We start from the raw sequence: 20292 nt of genomic DNA on the forward strand, positions 1-20292 counted from the left end.
TATTTTCGTTACGATTTTCTTGACCGGTGCTTTAATCGTATTTTTTAAAAATAATTAATATTAAAAAAAATATTATTTAATATAATAATTTTAGAAAAATATTTTTAGAATATCCATCACTTTGATTGCTTCACTTTGACCAAACCCTTGTTTTTTATATATGATAAATGATCATCCAAAAGAGAATTCACCCAAATCCCATTTTGGTTAGGCCATTGTCCTAGCCTACCTTCATAATAAGGAAAGTGACATGCATGTCTGCCCTAGATCAATTGGGTCAAATGCCCTTTTCCTATGGTTACCAAACCCATAATATATTAGTTAATACAACTATTGTAAACATATATATACATCTATTGTTGTAGAAAGAGACAAAGAGAGAATAAAGGTAAATGCTTTGATGTTTAATAAATAGAGAAAAATAGAATTAAGGGTAGGAAATGAAAATTGAGTCAAGAAAAAGATACCCAAAATTCAAAATTAGGAATTTGATTTTAGCACATATATATAAAGATTTTAAAAAACTAAATAATTAAATTGGTTACCATTCAATTATTCTTTTATAAATTTAACTATTATAAATTTTCATATAATTATAATTTATCTTTAAAAATTCATAGTAGAAAGAGGACAACAAAAAAACCCTTTTAGGTCCCAACAAACATAATTATTAGGTAATTAAAAATAAATAGCTAAAAAGCAATTAAAAATGGAAAAAAAAAACAAAAAAAATATAATAATTGAGTTAATGCTTGATGCCGGGCGCCAGCCGCCAAACCCGACAAAGCACCGAAAGAGAAGGAGGGGTCAGCCAGCTAACGCGTCGAGGGCAAATACAAAATCCCGAAAATACCCTCGGAGCCGTTTGAATTGACGTCACCAATGTTTCTCGACCTTGATCCCTAATCATATTAATTATTCGTATTTTCGTATATTAATTTTATATTATAAATATAAATTATTAATCTAATTTTATCGGGAATTTATTATTCGTATTATTCGTGTGTCTTAATCTTATTTTATAAATCGAATCCGATATAATTAATTAAAAGTATCAAAATTTTAAATACATATATTTATTAATACGGAAATATTTTGAATTTTATAAAAAAAGTATAAAATGTGGGAGCATGGAAAATTTAGAAAGGAAAAACGCGTTGGAAGGGAAAAAGCTTAATTAGAAAATTACTCTCCTATTTCTTCGTTTTCCTTAATCAAATCCCCCCCCCCCCGTTTTCTCCGCTAGAAGGTAAAATATTTTCAAGAATTTCGTTAATTTTTTTTTCTTCTCTGTTATTAGATTCCTTTTGATTTTCTTTTTCTTTCCCCATTCTCTCATTTGTTCGGAAACCTCCGATCCGCTGCTGTTACTCAGCGCGATCCCGGGTTTCTTTTTTCGGATATCATTTTGGTGAATTTTTTTTATTTAACTTAAAAGAATTTTTTGAAAAAAAAAGGTTTTGATTTTTTTAAAAATTTGTAGAAATTATGAGTGATCACCTGGTGTTGTATGTGGACCGTCTGGTAAGGCCGGTTCCTGTACAGTCGTTGGAGTCGGAGGCTGGTCCTTCCACGGAGATTTCGGGACCGTCGTGCTCCGTGGAGGATAAGGAGAAGGAGGTCGTCCGAGGAGGCGAGGAGGAGGAGGACGAGGAGGAGGAGGAGGAGCCGCTGATTCATGCCGCGGAGTGCCGCATTTGTCAGGAGGAAGATTCTATTAAGAATCTGGAGACTCCTTGTGCCTGCAGTGGCAGCCTCAAGGTAATTTCATTTAAAATATATATACATATATATATTTTGTAATTTTCGTTTATTTTTAGTTTTTCATGATAACTTGATCAAGAATATATTTCCTTTCGGAAATGTAAAGTGCATTTTTTTTTCTAAAGCTTTCGAATGAACCTAATACTTGCTTTGGAATTCTTAATGCTATATGAAATGATTTTTTTTTTAATATGCATTTTGCTGAAATTCTATATGTTTTGAACTGCAGTATGCACATAGGAAGTGCGTGCAGCATTGGTGCAATGAGAAAGGAGATATAATCTGCGAGATATGTCATCAGGTATCCTCTTGCCTTTATCCTTTATAAAAAGTTGTCATTTTTTTTGTTTTGAGAAACATGCATCGCCTCCATGCAATTCTTATGTCCCCCTTTTAAGTTGTTAGAAGATTTTGAACTAGCACTTTTAGGCCTTTTGTGTCAGTAAAGAATGGAAAGTTTGTGGATTTTGAAGTAAGGAGTTGCACATGATTGTGGAAGAAGTTCAATTAACTGCTTTTAGGAAGAATATTAACTTTTGATTGATGAGAAGAGCTCGTGTTACAAGCCTTGGCTTATCATGTAGCGCTTTTCAATGTTGTTTTACTCCTCGGCATTTATCACAAGAGTGGTTCAATGTGCCATCTTTCAGGCATTATTATCTCTGTTCACATATGTTGTTATATTATTAATTTATGTTTAGTGGCTATTGACATTTGGTTCTCATGGCTCCTTGCTGATATATTCTTTATTTGTATCTGCTGTGCAGCCTTATCAGCCTGGTTATACTGCTCCACCTCGTCCCCATACTGAAGAAACCGCTATAGATATTGGGTAAGTTTGATTTTCTGACATGTAACAAATGTTCTATGCAATGGTTGGTGGTTGGTGACTTTTTCTATTGACAAAATTGAGTGTATGCTGTTTGATTTGTAAAGCATGATGTCCATGAAAAACTTTGCTCTAAATTTGCAGTAGAAATATTAATCTGTATGATCTGTTCGGAGGATTCCATTTTAATCGTTTGTGTAACTGTCTTATAGTGGAGGCTGGACAATCTCTGGCACCCCTCTGGATTTGCGTGATCCTCGCCTCTTGGCCATTGCAGAGGCAGAACGCCAATTTTTGGAAGCAGAGTATGATGAATATGCAGCATCAAATGCCAGTGGAGCTGCATTTTGCCGTTCAGCTGCTCTAATTGTAAGCTTTTAGTTATGAATCTGCTGGACATTTTGAATTTCTAATCATGTTTTACATGTACTGCTGAACATCCTTGTTGTAGTAAGTTTAATTCCCTGAAATTGAACCATTGTCAATTCTACATGGTAATATATTAGCCATGTGTCAAGGGAACATTTTGACAAATTGATTTGGAGAAAAGAGTTTGCTTAGATGTCTGAGCTTTTAACTTGAAGATCTTTATGTTCATAGTACATAGTTTTGCTCTTTTTTTCCTTATTTGGGCATGGTTATTGCATACAGTGGAGGAACCTACTTTTTACATAATTTTTGGGTTTTAGCTCCCAACTTCCCTCCATGTCAAGGGATGCTTGGGCCACAAGAGCAGTGATGCGATTCCACTTGGGCCACAATGGCAGTGGTCATCTCAGTTATTATTTCATGCCAACAACTTTGCTTTTGGTTCCTTCCTTTTTCTCCCTATAGTTGGGCATGTTTTGCATAAACAGTGGACAGACGTTATACCATCCTTTTAGGAGCTTCAGCTCCCAACTTTGCTGTCTGGTGGAAAACCACCCAGATTCTGCCTGGGCCACAAGCATCTCAGTTGAAAATTTTCATGCCAACAACTTTCTTTTGATTCTTTTATTTCGTCTTTTTTTCTTAATTTTAAAAAGTTTATTTTCTTACATGAACCATGTAATTAAGATTTGATTTTAAAATGATTGATTTTTTTTTTTTTTGCATTTTTGTCAGTTAATGGCGCTTCTGTTATTGCGGCATGCATTGACTGTTCCAGATGCTGATGGAGATGATGATGTGTCTACTTTTTTCTCTGTAAGTTTTAACTAAAGCTGCATTCGCTGCTGTTATTTCACCTGTGCACTTCTTAAGTATTTAGCAATTAGCATTACAGGCATTACACCATTGAGCCATTTTTCTTAAAGTGCTTGGTTTCTTGCAGCTTTTCTTGCTTCGAGCTGCTGGATTTCTCTTGCCATGCTACATCATGGCTTGGGCCATCAGTATATTACAGCGCCGAAGGCAAAGACAGGTTATTGTCTCATTACTTCTACTTTAATTTGAAATACCATGTTTGTTTCTCTTCCAGAGGAAGCTAGAAGGGAAAAGCAGCAAGCTAAACAAAGATTCTTTATACATACATACATATATATACATACATACATACATACATACATACATATATACACATACATACATACATATACATACATACATACATACATATATATACATACATACATATATATATANATATCATACATACATACATACATATATATACTACATACATATATATATATATAATATATATATATATATTATATATATATATATATCTTGTGGCTTTTCTTCAGATCTTGAAACCATACATCATAGACATAGTTTGTATTTGAGTTGATATTGAAGCTTGTACCATTATATGTAGCAGGAAGCAGCAGCGTTGGCCGCAACACAGGTTGCTTTTGTGTTACAATCTGGGCAACGTAGGGGTATGCAGTTTACCATTGCATCAGGACCAGCGGCGACTCCACACCAGGAAAGTGTTTGACTTAAGAGGAATACATGAAGGTCTGGCACTAACATTATGTTGGTAGTTGAAGGGTCAATGAGAACGGTTCCCCTATCAATAAACCTGGAAAGGTTTTTATTTTTTATCTCCAAAATAGATGGTTGAGAAAGATTTGGAGAAAGTTAAGGTAGCCTTCAGTCATTTCCATGTCATGTACACATCATTGTGTATATGTATATATGAGCTTCAAAGCATTTAAGCTCGAGCTACCCAGGTCTTGTGAAATGCAGAATTCTCTCCATCTTCAGTTCCAATGTCCTAGTGTGCTTTCTTTTCCGGTCATTACTGTTTCAGTTAAAACTGTTCTGTAGTAGTGCCGTTTGTGTCTGTTGTAGGATACCGTCCAAAGGGGACTGGGATGCAACAAAAGAATGAGAAATTCATAATTCATGTACCATGGTAAGTTTGAGATGCTTTTGGGCGGGGAGAAAAAAGTGGCAAGCATATATTCTCATCATGATCTATAGGAACAATCCTTAAAGTAAAGGCAGTCGAGAGCATCTGCCTTTAACATATGTTTTTGGGTGACATTCCGTTCTGTAGTCCTTCCCCCTTTCTGGTTTGTGTCCGCGAGTAAAAAACTTATTCATGCACACAGATACGTTATTGACTCGAGTTGCTCGACAAGATATTCACATAATTTCATGAACAGAAAAGGAAACATTATTTAAGTTGATTATGTCGAGACATCGATGTCGAATTTAGGTATAAAAAGAAAAGAAAAGAATCAAAACAGGGAGTAGTTCAAAGAGTTGGAAATGGTCTGTATCAAATTAGGAACTCGGTCACTTTATCTTCTTTAACTTTGCTTTGTTACACTTCTTTGTCTTTATATATATTCTTTGCATGGTGGCTTGGTCCAGGCTGACTGCGGATGGACTCATTGCACCACAGAGGAGACTGTCGAGGGGAGGCTGCTCGACGAATTGGGCCCTTTGGTTTTGAATCAAAGTACTGAAAAGTTACAACTTTAAGACCAAACCCTTCAGAGAATCTACAAAAGCCGTAATTTGGCCCATTTTTTTCACCCTTTTTTAATTTTGGGGTTTTCCTTTTACTAATAAGTAATAACAATATTCCAAAGTGGACAGGGTCCTGGCCAGGATTCAATTGATTTTGGTCATGGAAAACCACCTTTAACAGCTAGAACAACCGGCGTATCCAATCAAGTACATCTAACCTTAACCAAGTACTCACCCGTACCAAAATTTAAGGCAAAATCAGGTCCCACTCTTTATACATATAAAATAATAGATAAAATGAATGTGGATTAAATTATGTATTCTATTATCGAAATATAAAAAAAAAAGGAATTTGATCATAATTCTTTATGAATATTTCAAAATCAATTAAGCATGCTATTTGTATGTCACTTTTATAAACACATCTAATTTTATGCATTTAACCAGAAGTTACTTATAAAAAAAACCTTAGCTTGAGAGTCAAATTTGTTGGCAAGTTATCGACAAAGACTTACTTAATCACTAATCACGAGAACTGGAAGTACTCAATTCGTGATTATTTATGTAGACATAAATTTAAAAATTAAGTTTTTTCAAATAATGAGATAGAAATTTATAATGAAATCATGGATAGTGAAAAACATACCTAACTTAACCATAGAGTATGAATCACATGTCACACAAGGCACTGATTCTATTCCTAAGATGACAGCCATCAAACTTGTCTAACAACAGGGTTGAAGCTGAGGTGGAATGCTTGGACTATGACCAGCCACCCCTTTCACCTTCACCATCGAAACCCCATCACAGAACTTAGGGTAAAGTGCTCAAGAATGTTATGCTTTGAGAATGTTCCAAGTTGCATGTGATGTTTTTGCATATATCTTAAAAACAATGGCAACCAAAAAGAAAAAGAAATAAAGGAAAAGATAGTCTACCATGAATAAACGAGAAAAAAATAAAATAAAAATTTAAGTTTAAACAGATTAAGGGAAGTGGGTCTTATCTGAATCATTGGATGGGGATTAAGAATTTTGTTGGCTGCCCAAAGAAGAGAAGGGAAAAGAAAAGGGCATAAAGAAAACACATTCAGCTAAAGAAACCCCCCAGAACTGTTTTATTTTTGTTGCATGGGGAAGAGAGCCTGGAAGTCTAAAGTGAAGAGGGGGGGAGATCCTTAGAATGGACATAAAGCAAGTGTTTGTTTCCTTTTGGGGGCTGTTCTGTTCCAAATTTTTGATTCTTTTTTTAAAACCACTTAGCTTGCTGCTGTTGCAATCTAGCAGTTGTAGGTGGTCCATGGCTTCTGTCTGTCTGCCCAGTCACTGCCATTAAAGAAAAACAAAAACCCCCTTTTGCTTAATAACAAAGGAATGGGCATTACACTTTGGTACCCCGTTGCTTAGTTACTAACAAATTCTTTATGAAACAGTGATCAAAAACATCAGGCAAACCAAAGGGGAATTTTGATCAAAACTTGTGAGTTCTGCAAAAGTTGCAAGAGGCTGACCAGGCTGGGATAAGTGGGGTCCCTGGCTGAATTGTACACATAAGAATGGTCGGATGATGTGGCAGCAGAGATGGCTGAGAGAGAGTCCCAGAGGCCGGGGTTGGCCTAGTTTTGGTAGACAAAAGCAGTGCAAATGGTAGAGATGGAAGGGGGAAACAAATGGAAGAAAAAAAAAAAGATACTTGGCTTCTCAAGGGTATTATTCCAACCCCTTTATTCATCCATGTCAGATTCTTCCATAACAGCCTTAGTTTTGCTTAGATTGCAGACTTATGATTTTTGTGGGTGAATCTAAAATTCCTCTACTAGTGTTGGGTCCCTCCCTGCTTTAATGCTTTACAGTCCTTTCCAAATCCAATGAGAGATAAATAACAGGCTTATATCTACAGGAATGGAACATAGGAATAGAGGGATTACAATCTCATACCTGCTTATTCTCTCATTACTCTAAAACAAAAGCAAGATACCTCTATTCTTCTTGTTTGTTTTGAGTTACTGAGTGCAAGCGAAAAAAAAAAAAAAAAGATGGTTTGCAGTGCTCAAAGGGTGCTTATGTTTCTTATCCTTTTTGGGTTATTAGCAGTTCAACCAGATAAAGTCTCTGGCTTGACAACTATAGACCTTGTCTTCAGACATAGTCGAGAAGAAAATAGAATAGCTACCAGGAATCAACGTATTCTTAAGGCTGTTGACATGAAGGGAATGAGCACAGAGAAAAAACCAGCAGCAGTACCTGTAAACAATACATTTGATCCGAACCAATCAAGCAAAAGAAGAGTTCGAAGAGGATCAGATCCTATCCATAACAGGTCTTGACAAATTTTTCAGAATGGTTTCTTCAACAAGGGAAGAGTAAACAACTTCACACAGTGTTGCAGAGAAAACTAGAAGGTGGTAAAAACTGTATCATGCTTTCTCAAGAGAACTTGGTCGATTGGTTTTTCTTCTTTATGTTTGTTTTTGAGAGCTTTTTTCTTCTTTCTTCTTTCTTTTTTTTTTTTTTGTTATAAAGAGATGTGTATAGTGAAGTTACTAGAGGAAGCCTTTGTCCTTGAAGACAATTTTAGTGAGCCAGGATCATCCTGGATTGTAAGCTGACATCCTGATAGGTGACCAAGAAGAAAGCAAAAAGTATAGATTATGGTGTGGGTTTCCAAAATCATAGTAACATTTATAGCTTCTTTTTCTTTTTCCATCTTTCCTTTCAGGATTTGCATCAGTAGTAAGTTTCTTGCAGAATACACTCAAATTCTTTTGTATCCTTACAGCTTCTAGCAAATTATTATACTTAAAGTTGTACTACTGTTTCCCCAACTAGTACACATACAAATTAATTGCAGTCCAGTTTCAGAAAGAAGCTGAACAAAAGTATCACTTCATACATACAGAAATACATATAATTTGCATTATGTTTACCTAGAGTTTCATTGCCTAGCATCAAAACAGGGTACTACTTTGAAACTTTAACAATATGGGTGAAACAGAGTACTACTACCACCAAAATCCAATTCCTGTCACGGTTCAGAATCAAACACCTACATAATTTCGATGGAATATCAATCTTTTTTTCACTAAGTCACCGTTTCTGACAGTCTGGGGTTAAGCAAATTCTACACTAGCTGACAAGAGGAAGGCAAGGGTAAATTATAATTAAAATTGGAAAAACAGCACCTAGCAAGGAAGATATAACTATACAACAATCAGAAATCACATCTTTGCAATGTTTCTGAAGAAGTTCGATCTCAATTGAGTAACTTGAACGTAGCTGGATGAAGTTTTGGAGGAAAAAGCAGGCACCCTTTTCCATCTTCGACACAGAAACAAGTTCTGGATGAACAATCACATCACTGCCTCACTGCAAATGACTATGAATGGTGTTAACAGTGATAAAATGAAATAAAAAGATTACAGTTTTACCAAGTTGAACATCGAGGTTGTTTGCAAACAAACTTTTCAGAAAGTGAACTATTGGGATTTGGAAAGCAGAGAGATTACTAGAAAAAAGGTTAGGAGACAGGATTCCATGAAAAAGTTTCACCATAATTATTAGAACTCCAGTTTACATCTTCAAACTGTTTGTGCTTCAGAAGTGTATGCAAGCTATGAGTTTAATAGGAGAAATGTTTGTAGCAAGTAAACCTCAAAACCCTACCAATTTTAATGGGAGAAGAAGTAAATGCCAATCAGGCTTGCTCCTTCATGGTAATTGTTTGAGAAGTAATGGAGTTTTGGTCCTCAGCTTCTCATAACAAAACCCAGTCACACAGTTTTCGCTGTAAACTCTCTAGGTATATCTCCTGTGATTTCAACTTTTCTGACATAATAAAGTTATAGAACAGGTACATTACATAAGACATAAACTACAAATACAACTTGAAATCCCATCTCATACAAAAATTGATTTACAGGATCCAATATGAGAAGCTAGCCCAATATGGCTGAGCCCTAGACCATTAAACCCAAGTCTAAATTGATCAAGTTGCAAGGTCAGGCCCACTTGGGTTTCTAAGCTTTTTGGAGAATTTGTGTGCCTCAGTCCAATGGAAAGATGTGAGCATATATGATATTCCTCCTTAAAACTTACATTGTCACTTTCTCATCAAATCCCTGTCATAATTCACTTGAAAATATCTATGAGAAGTTGCAATTTAAGTTGCTGGTTGATCAAAAGGAACAAATTGACTAATGTTACAAAGATTTGAGACACTTTATCAAGAGAGTAGATCAGAGGGAAGTTGATAAAGGAATGTTGAAAGCAAAATCCAATAGATGATCAGAGGATAGTGCAAAATTCTTATACCCTATAATGAAGAATTTTGTTTTCTTTTCCCTCATCCATACCCTCTTTTGGGAGGCTGAGAAGATATTTTTTCTTTTTTTTTTCCCCCTCTTTTTCACTTTGCTAATCTTATCTTCTTGATTTATGTTTCCATAGAAGCACATAAATGCATTTAGGTGGATGCTGATGATCCACCCATATCTCCAAAAATAAAAACTCTTTCTTGGGTCATCTCTTCAATATGTTGTTTATGGGGGTCCCAATCACTTAAAAGAGGGGCAGTGAACCATGGAATCTGGTTCTGTAGATTGATCAAAAAAAAAAAATAAAGGGTGGTGACTGTCGACACATCTCAAGTTGTTGGGGGGGTTTCTGCAGGGAAATTAAAGGCAGAAAGAAAGGAAGGACCATTTCTTCCTAGTCCTACCTGTTGCTCTCTCTCTCTCTCTCTCTTACCATTGTATTTAGGCACTTTTGTGTCCTTAAGTGAAAACCACTCCCACATTTGCCATTAGGCTCTGACCAGTAGGACATGTGCTTCCCCCTAACAAATCCTCAATTATTGGCACAATAACCCCTCTTGCTGGTTTGTTCGGATGAACATCAAATTAGAGTTACTTTATTCCTACTTATCCAAATCATTTTCCTTCAAAGAAAGTGATTGCGGCCACACATACAACTCTGGCAATCACAACCATAGATTCTAGTCTCATTCATCAATATATATGCCTGCTTAATAAAGTCCTACTGCATTTGACTCGACGACAAATATACGTATCATGCTCTGAAATACTTAAAAAGCAAAGTAGTTTTGTACTTGGAAATATGCAATGAATTTGGTGGTGGTGGTGAGTGGGAGACTTGTAGTATTGGAAGTGATAATAACTAAAGTTGAAATTTTAAATTTCCCAGGAGGAAAGATACTGTGAGGTCTCTCCCCCTGTCCAGCTCTCTGCAAACTTGAGAAGGATTTGAAAAGAGAAAAAAAAACTTTATAACATATGGCTTTTCGGCCCTGGAAAATGGAAGAATTGGTCAATCCTTGTTTCAGTAGTAGAGCCATTACTTTGTGTCAAATTGTGCACCCAATGCGCGTGCTTGCTTGATGATGACTTGATTGTCAGGACATTGTTCTAATCCATTAAGAGGTTTATTGACTCTAATTCTCTACCCTTTTCAGCCTTTTTTCCTTCCTAGCTTGCTTAGTGTCCTCAATTCATTCAATACCTTAATCCTGTCGTTTTTCGATCCTGCAGCAGATGTGATGAAATTTTCTTATCATCACATTTATATATAAATTCGTATTCTTTACACGTGAGAAGAAATATTAAAGTGTCGTTTATAGAAAACCCGTCTTAAAATCGGACATCAAATGATATCTTATTGAAACTTTTTTTCAAAGGAGAGATTCGATGCCTCCCTATTGAATTATATTTGGGCTAGATTAGATTTGTTCCTTGGATTCTAATAAAGCATGATTGAGGAACAAGGGATTAACCTCAGTCGCAAAACATAAAAGACAAAATATCACATCTTGAATATCAAACAGGCAGGGGGGGGAAGGTTTTGTACAACCATCCCTATTCCTTCAATTAATTTGCATACTGACGTTTTAACTTATTGCTCACCGCTATGAGAGTCTAGGTTCATGAACCCTGTTCATGTCTAGTATGATTCATTTTACTAATCCTAAAATTGGTTGGTTTATTTAAAAATAAATGAAATTTAAAACATTTTTATCGAGTCAAACATGAACCCAAATTTAAAATCTAAAATGAGAATTAATGAGATTTAAGGTGTAAAATTAAGAAAATAATCCGTCACATTCGTAATTTTGATAATTTTTAAAAGTCTTAATATCATTAAAATAAGATGTTTGATAATTCGATTGTATTGGATTAGTACATTGAGTTAGGTTGGGCAATTTCAATCAAAGTTTGATAACGTGAATCAGAGGATCAAACAACTTGTTGGCAAAAGCATAAAACAATACACGATGCATGCTTTGTATGACTTTGCAAGGAAAACATACACAGAGGTTTTTTATTAAGAGAGAAAAACATGGCTTGTCGCCGCATTAGTGTTTTGCCTTTTGCTTTTGGAACAACACGTGGAAGCATAGGAAGATTATGATTAAGGGATGGCCATGGCCCCCTACTCCTTAATGCTAACACTATTTTTTGAAAAAATGGTCGGTGCCAATCTTTTGAGGTCGTGTCGAATACTAAATGGATACAGAAGATTTATGTGCTCGAATTAATCTCTTCGTGTGTTTCCTGTCTTCTTCATCAATAGCCCTGTTTAAATTCCTGAAAGATTAAGTTAACTGGAAGGTAGGGGTCAATTTTATGATCATGCTTGGGTGATTAAGTAGGTGGGTTTGTCCTCCCCAAGAAAGGACAGTCATGATAAACCAAAGCCCTCAATATGCCTCAATAGTCAAAGATGAAGTTCACTGTGTGAGGCATTGCTTGGGTTGCAAAATAAGGGGAGACCTTTCTTTCCTATTGGCCTCTTGGGATTGGGGTTTCTCTCCAATTCTTACAAGCATATAACAATTCCTTTGGAAAACGAGTTTACTCATATAATTCTCTGGCAAAAAAAGCTTGGAAGTAATCACCCCATCAGTTACTTGCAAAACAAGTATAAAATTCGGAATCTGATTCAGCTGAGAGCTGACAAAATGGGACTCTCTCTCTCTGTCTGTCTTTCAAAAGGGTAGTGGAGAGAGAGAGAGAGGAGAGTGGAGGGACAGTCTCAGCCAAGGAAGCAACAAAACCTGTAGCAAATCTCATTTGCAGAAAGAGAGAGGGATGAGCTGGTTTAGGGAGTTCGAATACACTATCCTTGTGCAAACTGTGCGTCAATTTCATCCGCCACGTACACATGCTTTTGGTACGGGTTGAATCTGCAGGGCACTGCTCCATATTAAATATCAAAAGTAATATATTCTGACCCTCCCGAGCAGGATCCTGAAACATATTTACTGCTGAAAACTAACCTAAGTGGAAATCATTTGGGGGAAAATAAAGGTAGCAAAACGTGGGTGGTTGAAATCTTCCATAAAATTTTCTGCAGGGTCCCCTCCTGCATCTAATGTTTTATATTATTATCCTCACACTTTCTTTTTCTCTGATACTCTTTTGTATTACACTAATTTTTTTTTTTAATTTGGGCTGAGAGAGAGCAATCAGTTTTCACTATAACCATCATCATCACCCTCATGTTCTTGCCATTTATCCCATCATCAGAAAGCGTCATAGCCTATATTCACACCTAGTAAACCAACAAAGAAATGCTCTCAAGCTTAGCTAAACCCTAACCCCACAAAGAGGTCCCCCCCCCCCCATCCCCATAACCCCATCAGGCCTCACCTTATTTTTATGTTTTAAAATTCTTTTAAGCCATGGAGCTAATCAACACTAAAACCTTTCCGTACGCACAAGCTGAGTCCTCATCAGAGACACAACCCACCAACGCCAAGAGCAAGTCTTTATTGCTCCTCAGGAACTGCACCAGCAACATCATCTACCACCAACATCACCAGGAAATGGTGGTTTCCTACAAAGAGTGCCTCAAAAACCATGCAGCGACCTTGGGTGGACATGCCCTGGATGGCTGTGGGGAGTTCATGCCTAGCCCTACTGCTACCCCAACTGACCCTGCCTCCCTCAAGTGTGCTGCCTGTGGCTGCCACCGCAACTTCCACCGCCGTGACCCTTATGATGGTCCTGCTTTCATCCACCACCTGCCACCACCGACTAATCCTAGCTCAAGTCCAAGCCCAACCCATAGCCCGGGTGCGAGCCCCAGCCCAACCCATACCCCATCCTCACCAGTCCCATACTCTTACTACTCTTCTGCACCCCACATGCTGCTGGCCTTGAGCACAGGCTACTCAGGGCCGTTGGATGAGTACCACCATCACCTCAACCACTCAAATCCAACGGTGGGAAGGATAGAGAACCACAACAACAGCAACCCAAGTGGGAGGAAGAGGTCAAGAACAAAGTTTAGCAGGGAACAGAAAGAAAAGATGCATGCCTTTGCTGAGAGGCTTGGTTGGAGGATGCCAAAGAGTGAGGAAAGATTGATAGAGGGGTTTTGCAATGAAGTTGGGGTTGATAGAGGAGTTCTCAAGGTTTGGATGCACAACAACAAAAACACTTTTAGCAAGAAAGAGATATTAGCAGTTGGTAATCTCAATATTGGCAGCAACAACAATAGTGGCAGCAATGAAGGTAATGGAAATGGCAATGCTGGAGTTAGCTTTGATTCCAATAGCGACATCCACAACAATGAGTGTAGTATTCAGCTTCATGTTTCTACTATTAATGGGTCTTCATCTGCATCTTAATTTAGAAAAGATGCTGAAAACTTTGATAGAAAGCAGCAGGCTTTAGTGGGTATTTTTGTTGCTTTTTTTTTTTTCTATTTTTTGACGTTTTTAACCTTTGTTTATGGCCTTAGAGTTATTTTATCTTTTTTTTTTTTCTCTTTTTGCTGATTAGTAAATCTAATTAGTAGTTTGGAGGTGCAAGAGGAAGAGAACTGAGGATATGACTTGTGAGGATAGCAATTAAAGGGAATTACTTTGTCATTGTTAATTCTATCTGCTAATTGATGTTTAGACAAATAGCATAATTCTTTTGTCTTCTAGCTCAGACTTGATAGTTGCCTTTCTTTTCCCATTCTCTCTTGTTTGTATTGCTTTCCTTGCTGAGTTCTCTTTGGTATTATCCACTTCCCTAACATCCTTTAATTCCTTTAATGTGTCCAAAAAACTGGGTTTTGCTCAAATTCTGGGTATATGATCAGTTAGGAGATGTCCTTGTGCAAATCACATTTTGTCTTTTATTCATTCATGAAGAATCCCTGATTTTGCAGCAAAAATGTCCACCACATTTGTATTATTCAAAGATAATGGCTCTGCCTCTACTTTGGGGTTGGTACACCTTAGACTGAATTAAACCCCAAATCTTTTTCCATTGTTTATTCCCAACAAAAACATCAGCGAACTTACCCTGTGACCCTACATGAAACAGTCTCTACCCCCTTCTATATTCGTCACTTGTCCATTATCTTGTTCAATATTCTGGCTTTGAACATGTCTATTTTTGTATGTCATCTCGTCTTATCTAATCTTTCAAGGCAAGCATGCAGGCTCTTGTTTTTTAATTGAAAAGGTTAGGTGACAATAAAAGAATATTACTTTGAACATTGCCACCTTTCCCTTTTTTGTAAGTGCCTAATGATAAGCAGCAAAATCCAAGTTGCTTAGTTTAGTTATAGCTTAATAATTTAATAATTGATCCACTTGTCTAATCCTTCGTTAAGTTTTGACGTGTTACATTTCTTTAACATTTCTTTTTTTTTCCTTTTCTTAATGGTCTTTGGCAGCCTTCAAAGCTCAAAGATGGTGGTTCAATTTTCAGCTCCATTTTTTATATATACTTTGCTCCCTTTTCTGGCCGGCTTTGACCCCAACTTAGATTTTGTTTCTGCTTTCTTTAATATATTTAGGTGAGTTTAAATATGCTTAAATATGAATTTAAAATCACAACTTTCCCTTAGAAAAGAAAAAAAATCTAGTATAAAATATTCTCTTTTTTTAAGTTTAAACCTAAATATATAATCATTTTGTTGTACATTTTAATCTAATACTCTTTAGTATTATCAATAATCTAAATTATGCATGAAAGGGAATAGGAAAGAAAGCTAAGATGGGAATTGGAGAAAACTTATAAATTCAGATTTGAAAGTCCAATTGTAGGATCATCCGCTGCTTGCTCTGTCTCATCAGTACAAAATTTACATGTAGAACTAGGAGGAGTCAAATGCACGCAGTGATCAGTTCTGTTTTCCAACCAAGCTAATCTCCTCTCCATGCTCAGTACTCCGACATGCATGATCCGCATGTCAACCTCGGCGACCCTGGCACAAGAACGAAGTAAGATGTAATAATCGGCATGAGCAACGTAAATCATGGCACCTTCATCCTTCTTCCTTGCGTAGTGAAGGTAACTGAGTCTCTTCAGCTTGACCCTTGGTGGGATATAAAGGAACCTGTTCTCCTCCATGTTTTTCTTCATCAGTCTTATTGCTCTATGTTTGGAGTTCTCTGCCGGAACTTTGTTGCTGGTTTCTGAACTTTCATGTTCCTCTGAAGTCAGGGAAGAATGCTCAAAATCCTCCATGCGTTTCTGCGAGGATAAATCATCAAGGGAAGTCCTTCCGTCTTTGGAGGGACTACTATGACATTCGCTATCTCTGATCCTTCTGTCCACTTTGCAGACAATGTCGTCGGAAATCCTATAACGCTCTCCCATGTCTTCTGCTGGCTCAGAACCCTGCAATCGACATAGGTACTAATAATTGGAATATAAAAGAATTTGCTACTTGCTAACTTGAAACATACATTCACGGGAAGCTTATGGTACATTTATGAAAGACCACCCAAAGAGATGACGAGCAAATTCTTCCAAATGTGATGGGAAGGAAAAAAAAATATCAGAACCAGGTAAAAGAGTGGGCCCCGATAAGCCTCCAGAAGGACAGCGAACACAACATGACAACCTTATAATTTGAGAGCAGAAAAATGTAAAGGAAAATGAAAGGATATTAACAGAATATTTGTAATTTAAGACAAACTAAAAATCCAACAATATTCAGTCTTCTTCCAACTTGCAACATAACATATAATACATGCAAATAAAATTCAGCCAAAATGGAACAACAGAATTCCAAATTAAAGGCAAGGTCACAGACCATGTTAACAAAAGAATTCTAAGTTACAGGCAAGGTCACGGACCATATTAAGCATGAATCCATCTGCATTAACTTCAACAAGTCCAATAAAAATTAAGCCAAAGCTTATGAGTTACCTTTTCTTTCTGATAAAAATCCCAAAACTTGTCAATTAAACCTTTCTCCTCGTGATAAAAGTCCAGAGGCAGCTCTGATCCAGCAAAGACCACGTCCTGACAGAATTGTAGATACGTTGGCATGCTTTTAGAAAGATCTGTCACTGCATGGTAAAAGAAACAAGTCAAGTAAAGGACAATGGAAAAAGGGAGGGACGAGGAGGATGGCTCACAAAAATGGAAATTCTAAAATGGTTAAGCTAGCTAAATTCATAATCCAAGGAGTCAGTGACAGTATCATACATTTAACATCACCGTCTGCATAATTAATCTCATTGTATCTTGCTTCAAGGTTGCACAAAAGCTCCACAGCATCAAACTTGGATTCATGATCATGTAATGAGTTTCTAGTGGAACTAGTACCAATGTCATTCACATAAGGAGAACCAGAACAATCCTCCGCATAGTCCCTCACTTTAGGACTACTTTTGGGGTCCTTACTCTCAGCTTCATTAGATTTACTAGGGGGATTATAACAAGACAAACTCTTTTCCCACACCCCAAATCCATTTATGTTATATAGAATCCGTATTGCTACTACCAGTATTGACATCACATAGACACGAGTAGGAAGTCCACTATTATTAGTTGACAACCTTAATTCTGGAGGCAACGCCCACTCATGCATGCGGCATGCAGGCGGTAGAATCTTCTCCACTGGAAGAGATAACTCCTTTAGATATCTGGAAGCAATTGCATAGAAATTCACTGGTGGTAAATTCAAGCCTATGCACTGAGCAATTTTAGCTGCCAGTGATTCCAACTTTTGAGCAGGAACAGCATGCTTAGGCCTAAACATACTCCTAAGACTTAAAGGAAATGGAGGCAGAGATCGTCCAATGCGTTTTTCAATTTCAACAAAAGCATCAAAATAGGTAAGCTCCCCTTCAACTGACCACTTAATGATGTCTGTTGGTAAAACTGCTTCCCTTGCAACATGACATCCTAGAAAAGAAACAGCTAAAGAACAAGATAGTGGAATCCTTCTTCTTAAGTCCTTAAACCATATAAATACTGCTCTCTGACCATGTCTGTTGTGAGGTTCCGCCTTGTAAGAAGCAGGTTGCTTAAAATCAACAGCTTCTCCTGAGAGGAGGGGAAAAATGCACATAGTGACAACGAAGTAACATTATTAATAGTGACTATCTAAAGGGAGAGAGAGAGAAGAAAACAACATAAAAAATTGCATGTACAGAGTAAGGAATAAAACATTTATCACCTTCTCATCCAGTAAGCTGAACCACCTTTGATAAGAATAATTTTCTTATTCATCATCAAAAATTGAATGATAAAAAATTTTTCAAACTGCCATGAAACTACAGCACCAACCAAATTTTGGAAAATGATTTTCACCAAACTGAGATATTATTATTCATATATTCATATTTTCAGCTAAAGCTGAAATTAAACTTCTACTCTCTTTTCCAAATGACAACAATGCCAAGATCAGCATTTGACAAATCCTCCTTAACTATTACCAAGACCTACTAAACCATTAAGAGCAGCACTAATCTGTTGTATGCAATCAAATAGCTATAAAAAATAAACTACAAACAACAACAATCTTTTTCTTTTCTTTGCAGGATCAGAATAACTAAAGAACTAATATTACCCTTAATACTCCAATATCACTTCACATGCCCCACATAGTACCTTATTGACATTGACAAGTTTTTCATCTACTCATAATTCTGCAACTAAAAAGGTAAATAACATAAAAGGTTTAAAAAAAAATACAGCCAATACCTGATTTTTGAATCTCAGACTGATGAATAGCCTCATCAGCCCAATTATCATCAAAAACTCTAGTGCTAGCCACAAACCTCAACCAAATAGGTCCAACTATCCCACAAATCAAAGGTTTCACATTAAACTTCTCAACTAGAGCCTCACATTGAGCCTGTATCATCATCTGCAACCCCATCACATACCTGTTCCTAACCTCCTTGTAATAATCTTCACAACTATATCCATCCATAGAGTACGCCCCAAAATCACTTGTGCCTGTGGGCCCCACGCCATCCAAACCAGCATCATCTCCCATTCCATCCTGATTATCATCATGATCTCTGCGTACTTGGGTCAAATGAGACCAAAACTGCTGGGATTGGGAGTCGAATTGTGAGATTGGTTGGGATGGGGTAACAGGTTGGCGAGCATGGCGTGTATGGCTGGCCAAGTAAAGGGCACCACCCTGGGAACCCTTTTCAATGAAATCCTCATCGGCAACACCCGTATCAATGACATCATCAGCCTGAGACCCGCACCTAAAGCAGTAATAGTAGCCATCCGATCCATCAGCCATTCCAACATTCCCACACGTGTTGCACGTCCATTTGGAGCACTCCTGGTCCATCTATTGATTGGTTAGAATGAATTTTGACAACTTGCAGGGGATTATTACAGCAAGCTTGTCTTCATTTCCAAACTTAGTGCTGCGCTGCCGTGAACACATACAAACTGTTGAACAAGTATCAAAACATAAAATGAGATAACAGGCATCTAATTCTCATAACCCATTCAAGTACCAGAAAAGAGAAAACCAATTTTTACCGAATTGTAACCTTTGCAAACATATTCAAGCTGCAATGCGGAAACTACTTACAAAAAAGACAGCTTCTTTCTAAGCCCAATACATAACCAGCTCGGGAAAAAGAAAATAATTCATAGTTCAAAGAAAATTAGCATTGGACAAACAAAGGAAAACTGCATGAATTACAATAGGTAGGATAGAGTTGAGACCAGAGCAGAAACTACAAGGAAAATAAGCAAAATGAAGAGCAAAATAAAAGCTCCAGAGCAATGAATTAAAGGGTTAAAAGATCGATAGAGGGCTGACCCTTAGACGACTTGTTTAACCAATTGCAGAGAAACCGAGTGCCACTCAGTTGCCGGTCGGAGTTGGATTGTTCGTTAGCCTCAATTCGTTTTGTGCTCCCTCTCTCTTTTCTCATATGTGATCTGTGTGTTTATTTAGAATGCGCTCTCTCTCTCTCTCTCTCTCTTCCCTTTTCCTTCCATCTCTCCTCCTCTTCTCCGCCGTCGGTATCGGTGTCCTCCGCCCTTCTTTCCTCTCTCTTCGCTCCCTTCCCCTGTCCCTTCCCCTTTCGTTTCACTCCCCTGCATCCCTCCTTACATTTATCTCAAGTTCCTTTGGTCCAAAATAACCTCTGAAACCTAAAGAAGTCCAACCGGATCCTATTGGTCACGTGTTGCCTCTAGCTAAGTTTGTTGGTAATTTTTAATTTAATAAAACACGTCAGCCCAAAGAAAGGAGAATAAGGCCACCAAAGCCTTAGCCCAAACACTTCCTACTCAAAAAGCCCAAAAAAAAATTAAAAAATTAATACTAAAAGGTTACGTAAAATATTTCAATCTCGTATCAAATAAATATGAAAATTTTAAAAAGTTTATAAGCATGGGTATTACACACCGATGGGCGGATCCATGTAGTCGAGAGTGATGTCACATGACACCACTTGTTTTCTAAAAAAATTAATTTTATTATAATATTTATTTATAGTTTAAGGTAATTAATATACAAATGGATTTATTTTTTTACAATTTTATAAGAAGTCGGTCA

General features: G+C 37.0%; 3 protein-coding genes across 3 annotated transcripts; 2 read left to right on the forward strand and 1 right to left on the reverse strand.

Moving 5' to 3' along the window:
• On the forward strand, nt 1125-5065 carry LOC18610399. Its single transcript, XM_018116432.1, has 8 exons — nt 1125-1249; nt 1484-1761; nt 1994-2065; nt 2532-2596; nt 2806-2962; nt 3698-3778; nt 3906-3995; nt 4395-5065. The coding sequence occupies exons 2-8, from the start codon at nt 1489-1491 to the stop codon at nt 4512-4514; spliced, it is 858 nt and encodes a 285-aa protein (XP_017971921.1). The 5' UTR covers nt 1125-1249; nt 1484-1488; the 3' UTR covers nt 4515-5065.
• Nucleotides 13147-14450, forward strand: LOC18610402 (zinc-finger homeodomain protein 11). Its single transcript, XM_018116065.1, has one exon. It carries the CDS (start codon nt 13193-13195, stop codon nt 14141-14143), a length of 951 nt encoding a protein of 316 aa, XP_017971554.1. The 5' UTR covers nt 13147-13192; the 3' UTR covers nt 14144-14450.
• LOC18610403 (TATA box-binding protein-associated factor RNA polymerase I subunit B) lies at nt 15508-19834 on the reverse strand. The gene is made up of 5 exons (XM_007046042.2): nt 19549-19834; nt 18456-19169; nt 16953-17795; nt 16671-16813; nt 15508-16136 (listed from the first exon to the last, which is right to left on the reverse strand). The coding sequence occupies exons 2-5, from the start codon at nt 19063-19065 to the stop codon at nt 15528-15530; spliced, it is 2205 nt and encodes a 734-aa protein (XP_007046104.1). The 5' UTR covers nt 19066-19169; nt 19549-19834; the 3' UTR covers nt 15508-15527.

Source organism: Theobroma cacao, chromosome 2, assembly GCF_000208745.1.
Source record: "Theobroma cacao cultivar B97-61/B2 chromosome 2, Criollo_cocoa_genome_V2, whole genome shotgun sequence".
Taxonomy (NCBI): Eukaryota; Viridiplantae; Streptophyta; class Magnoliopsida; order Malvales; family Malvaceae; genus Theobroma; species Theobroma cacao.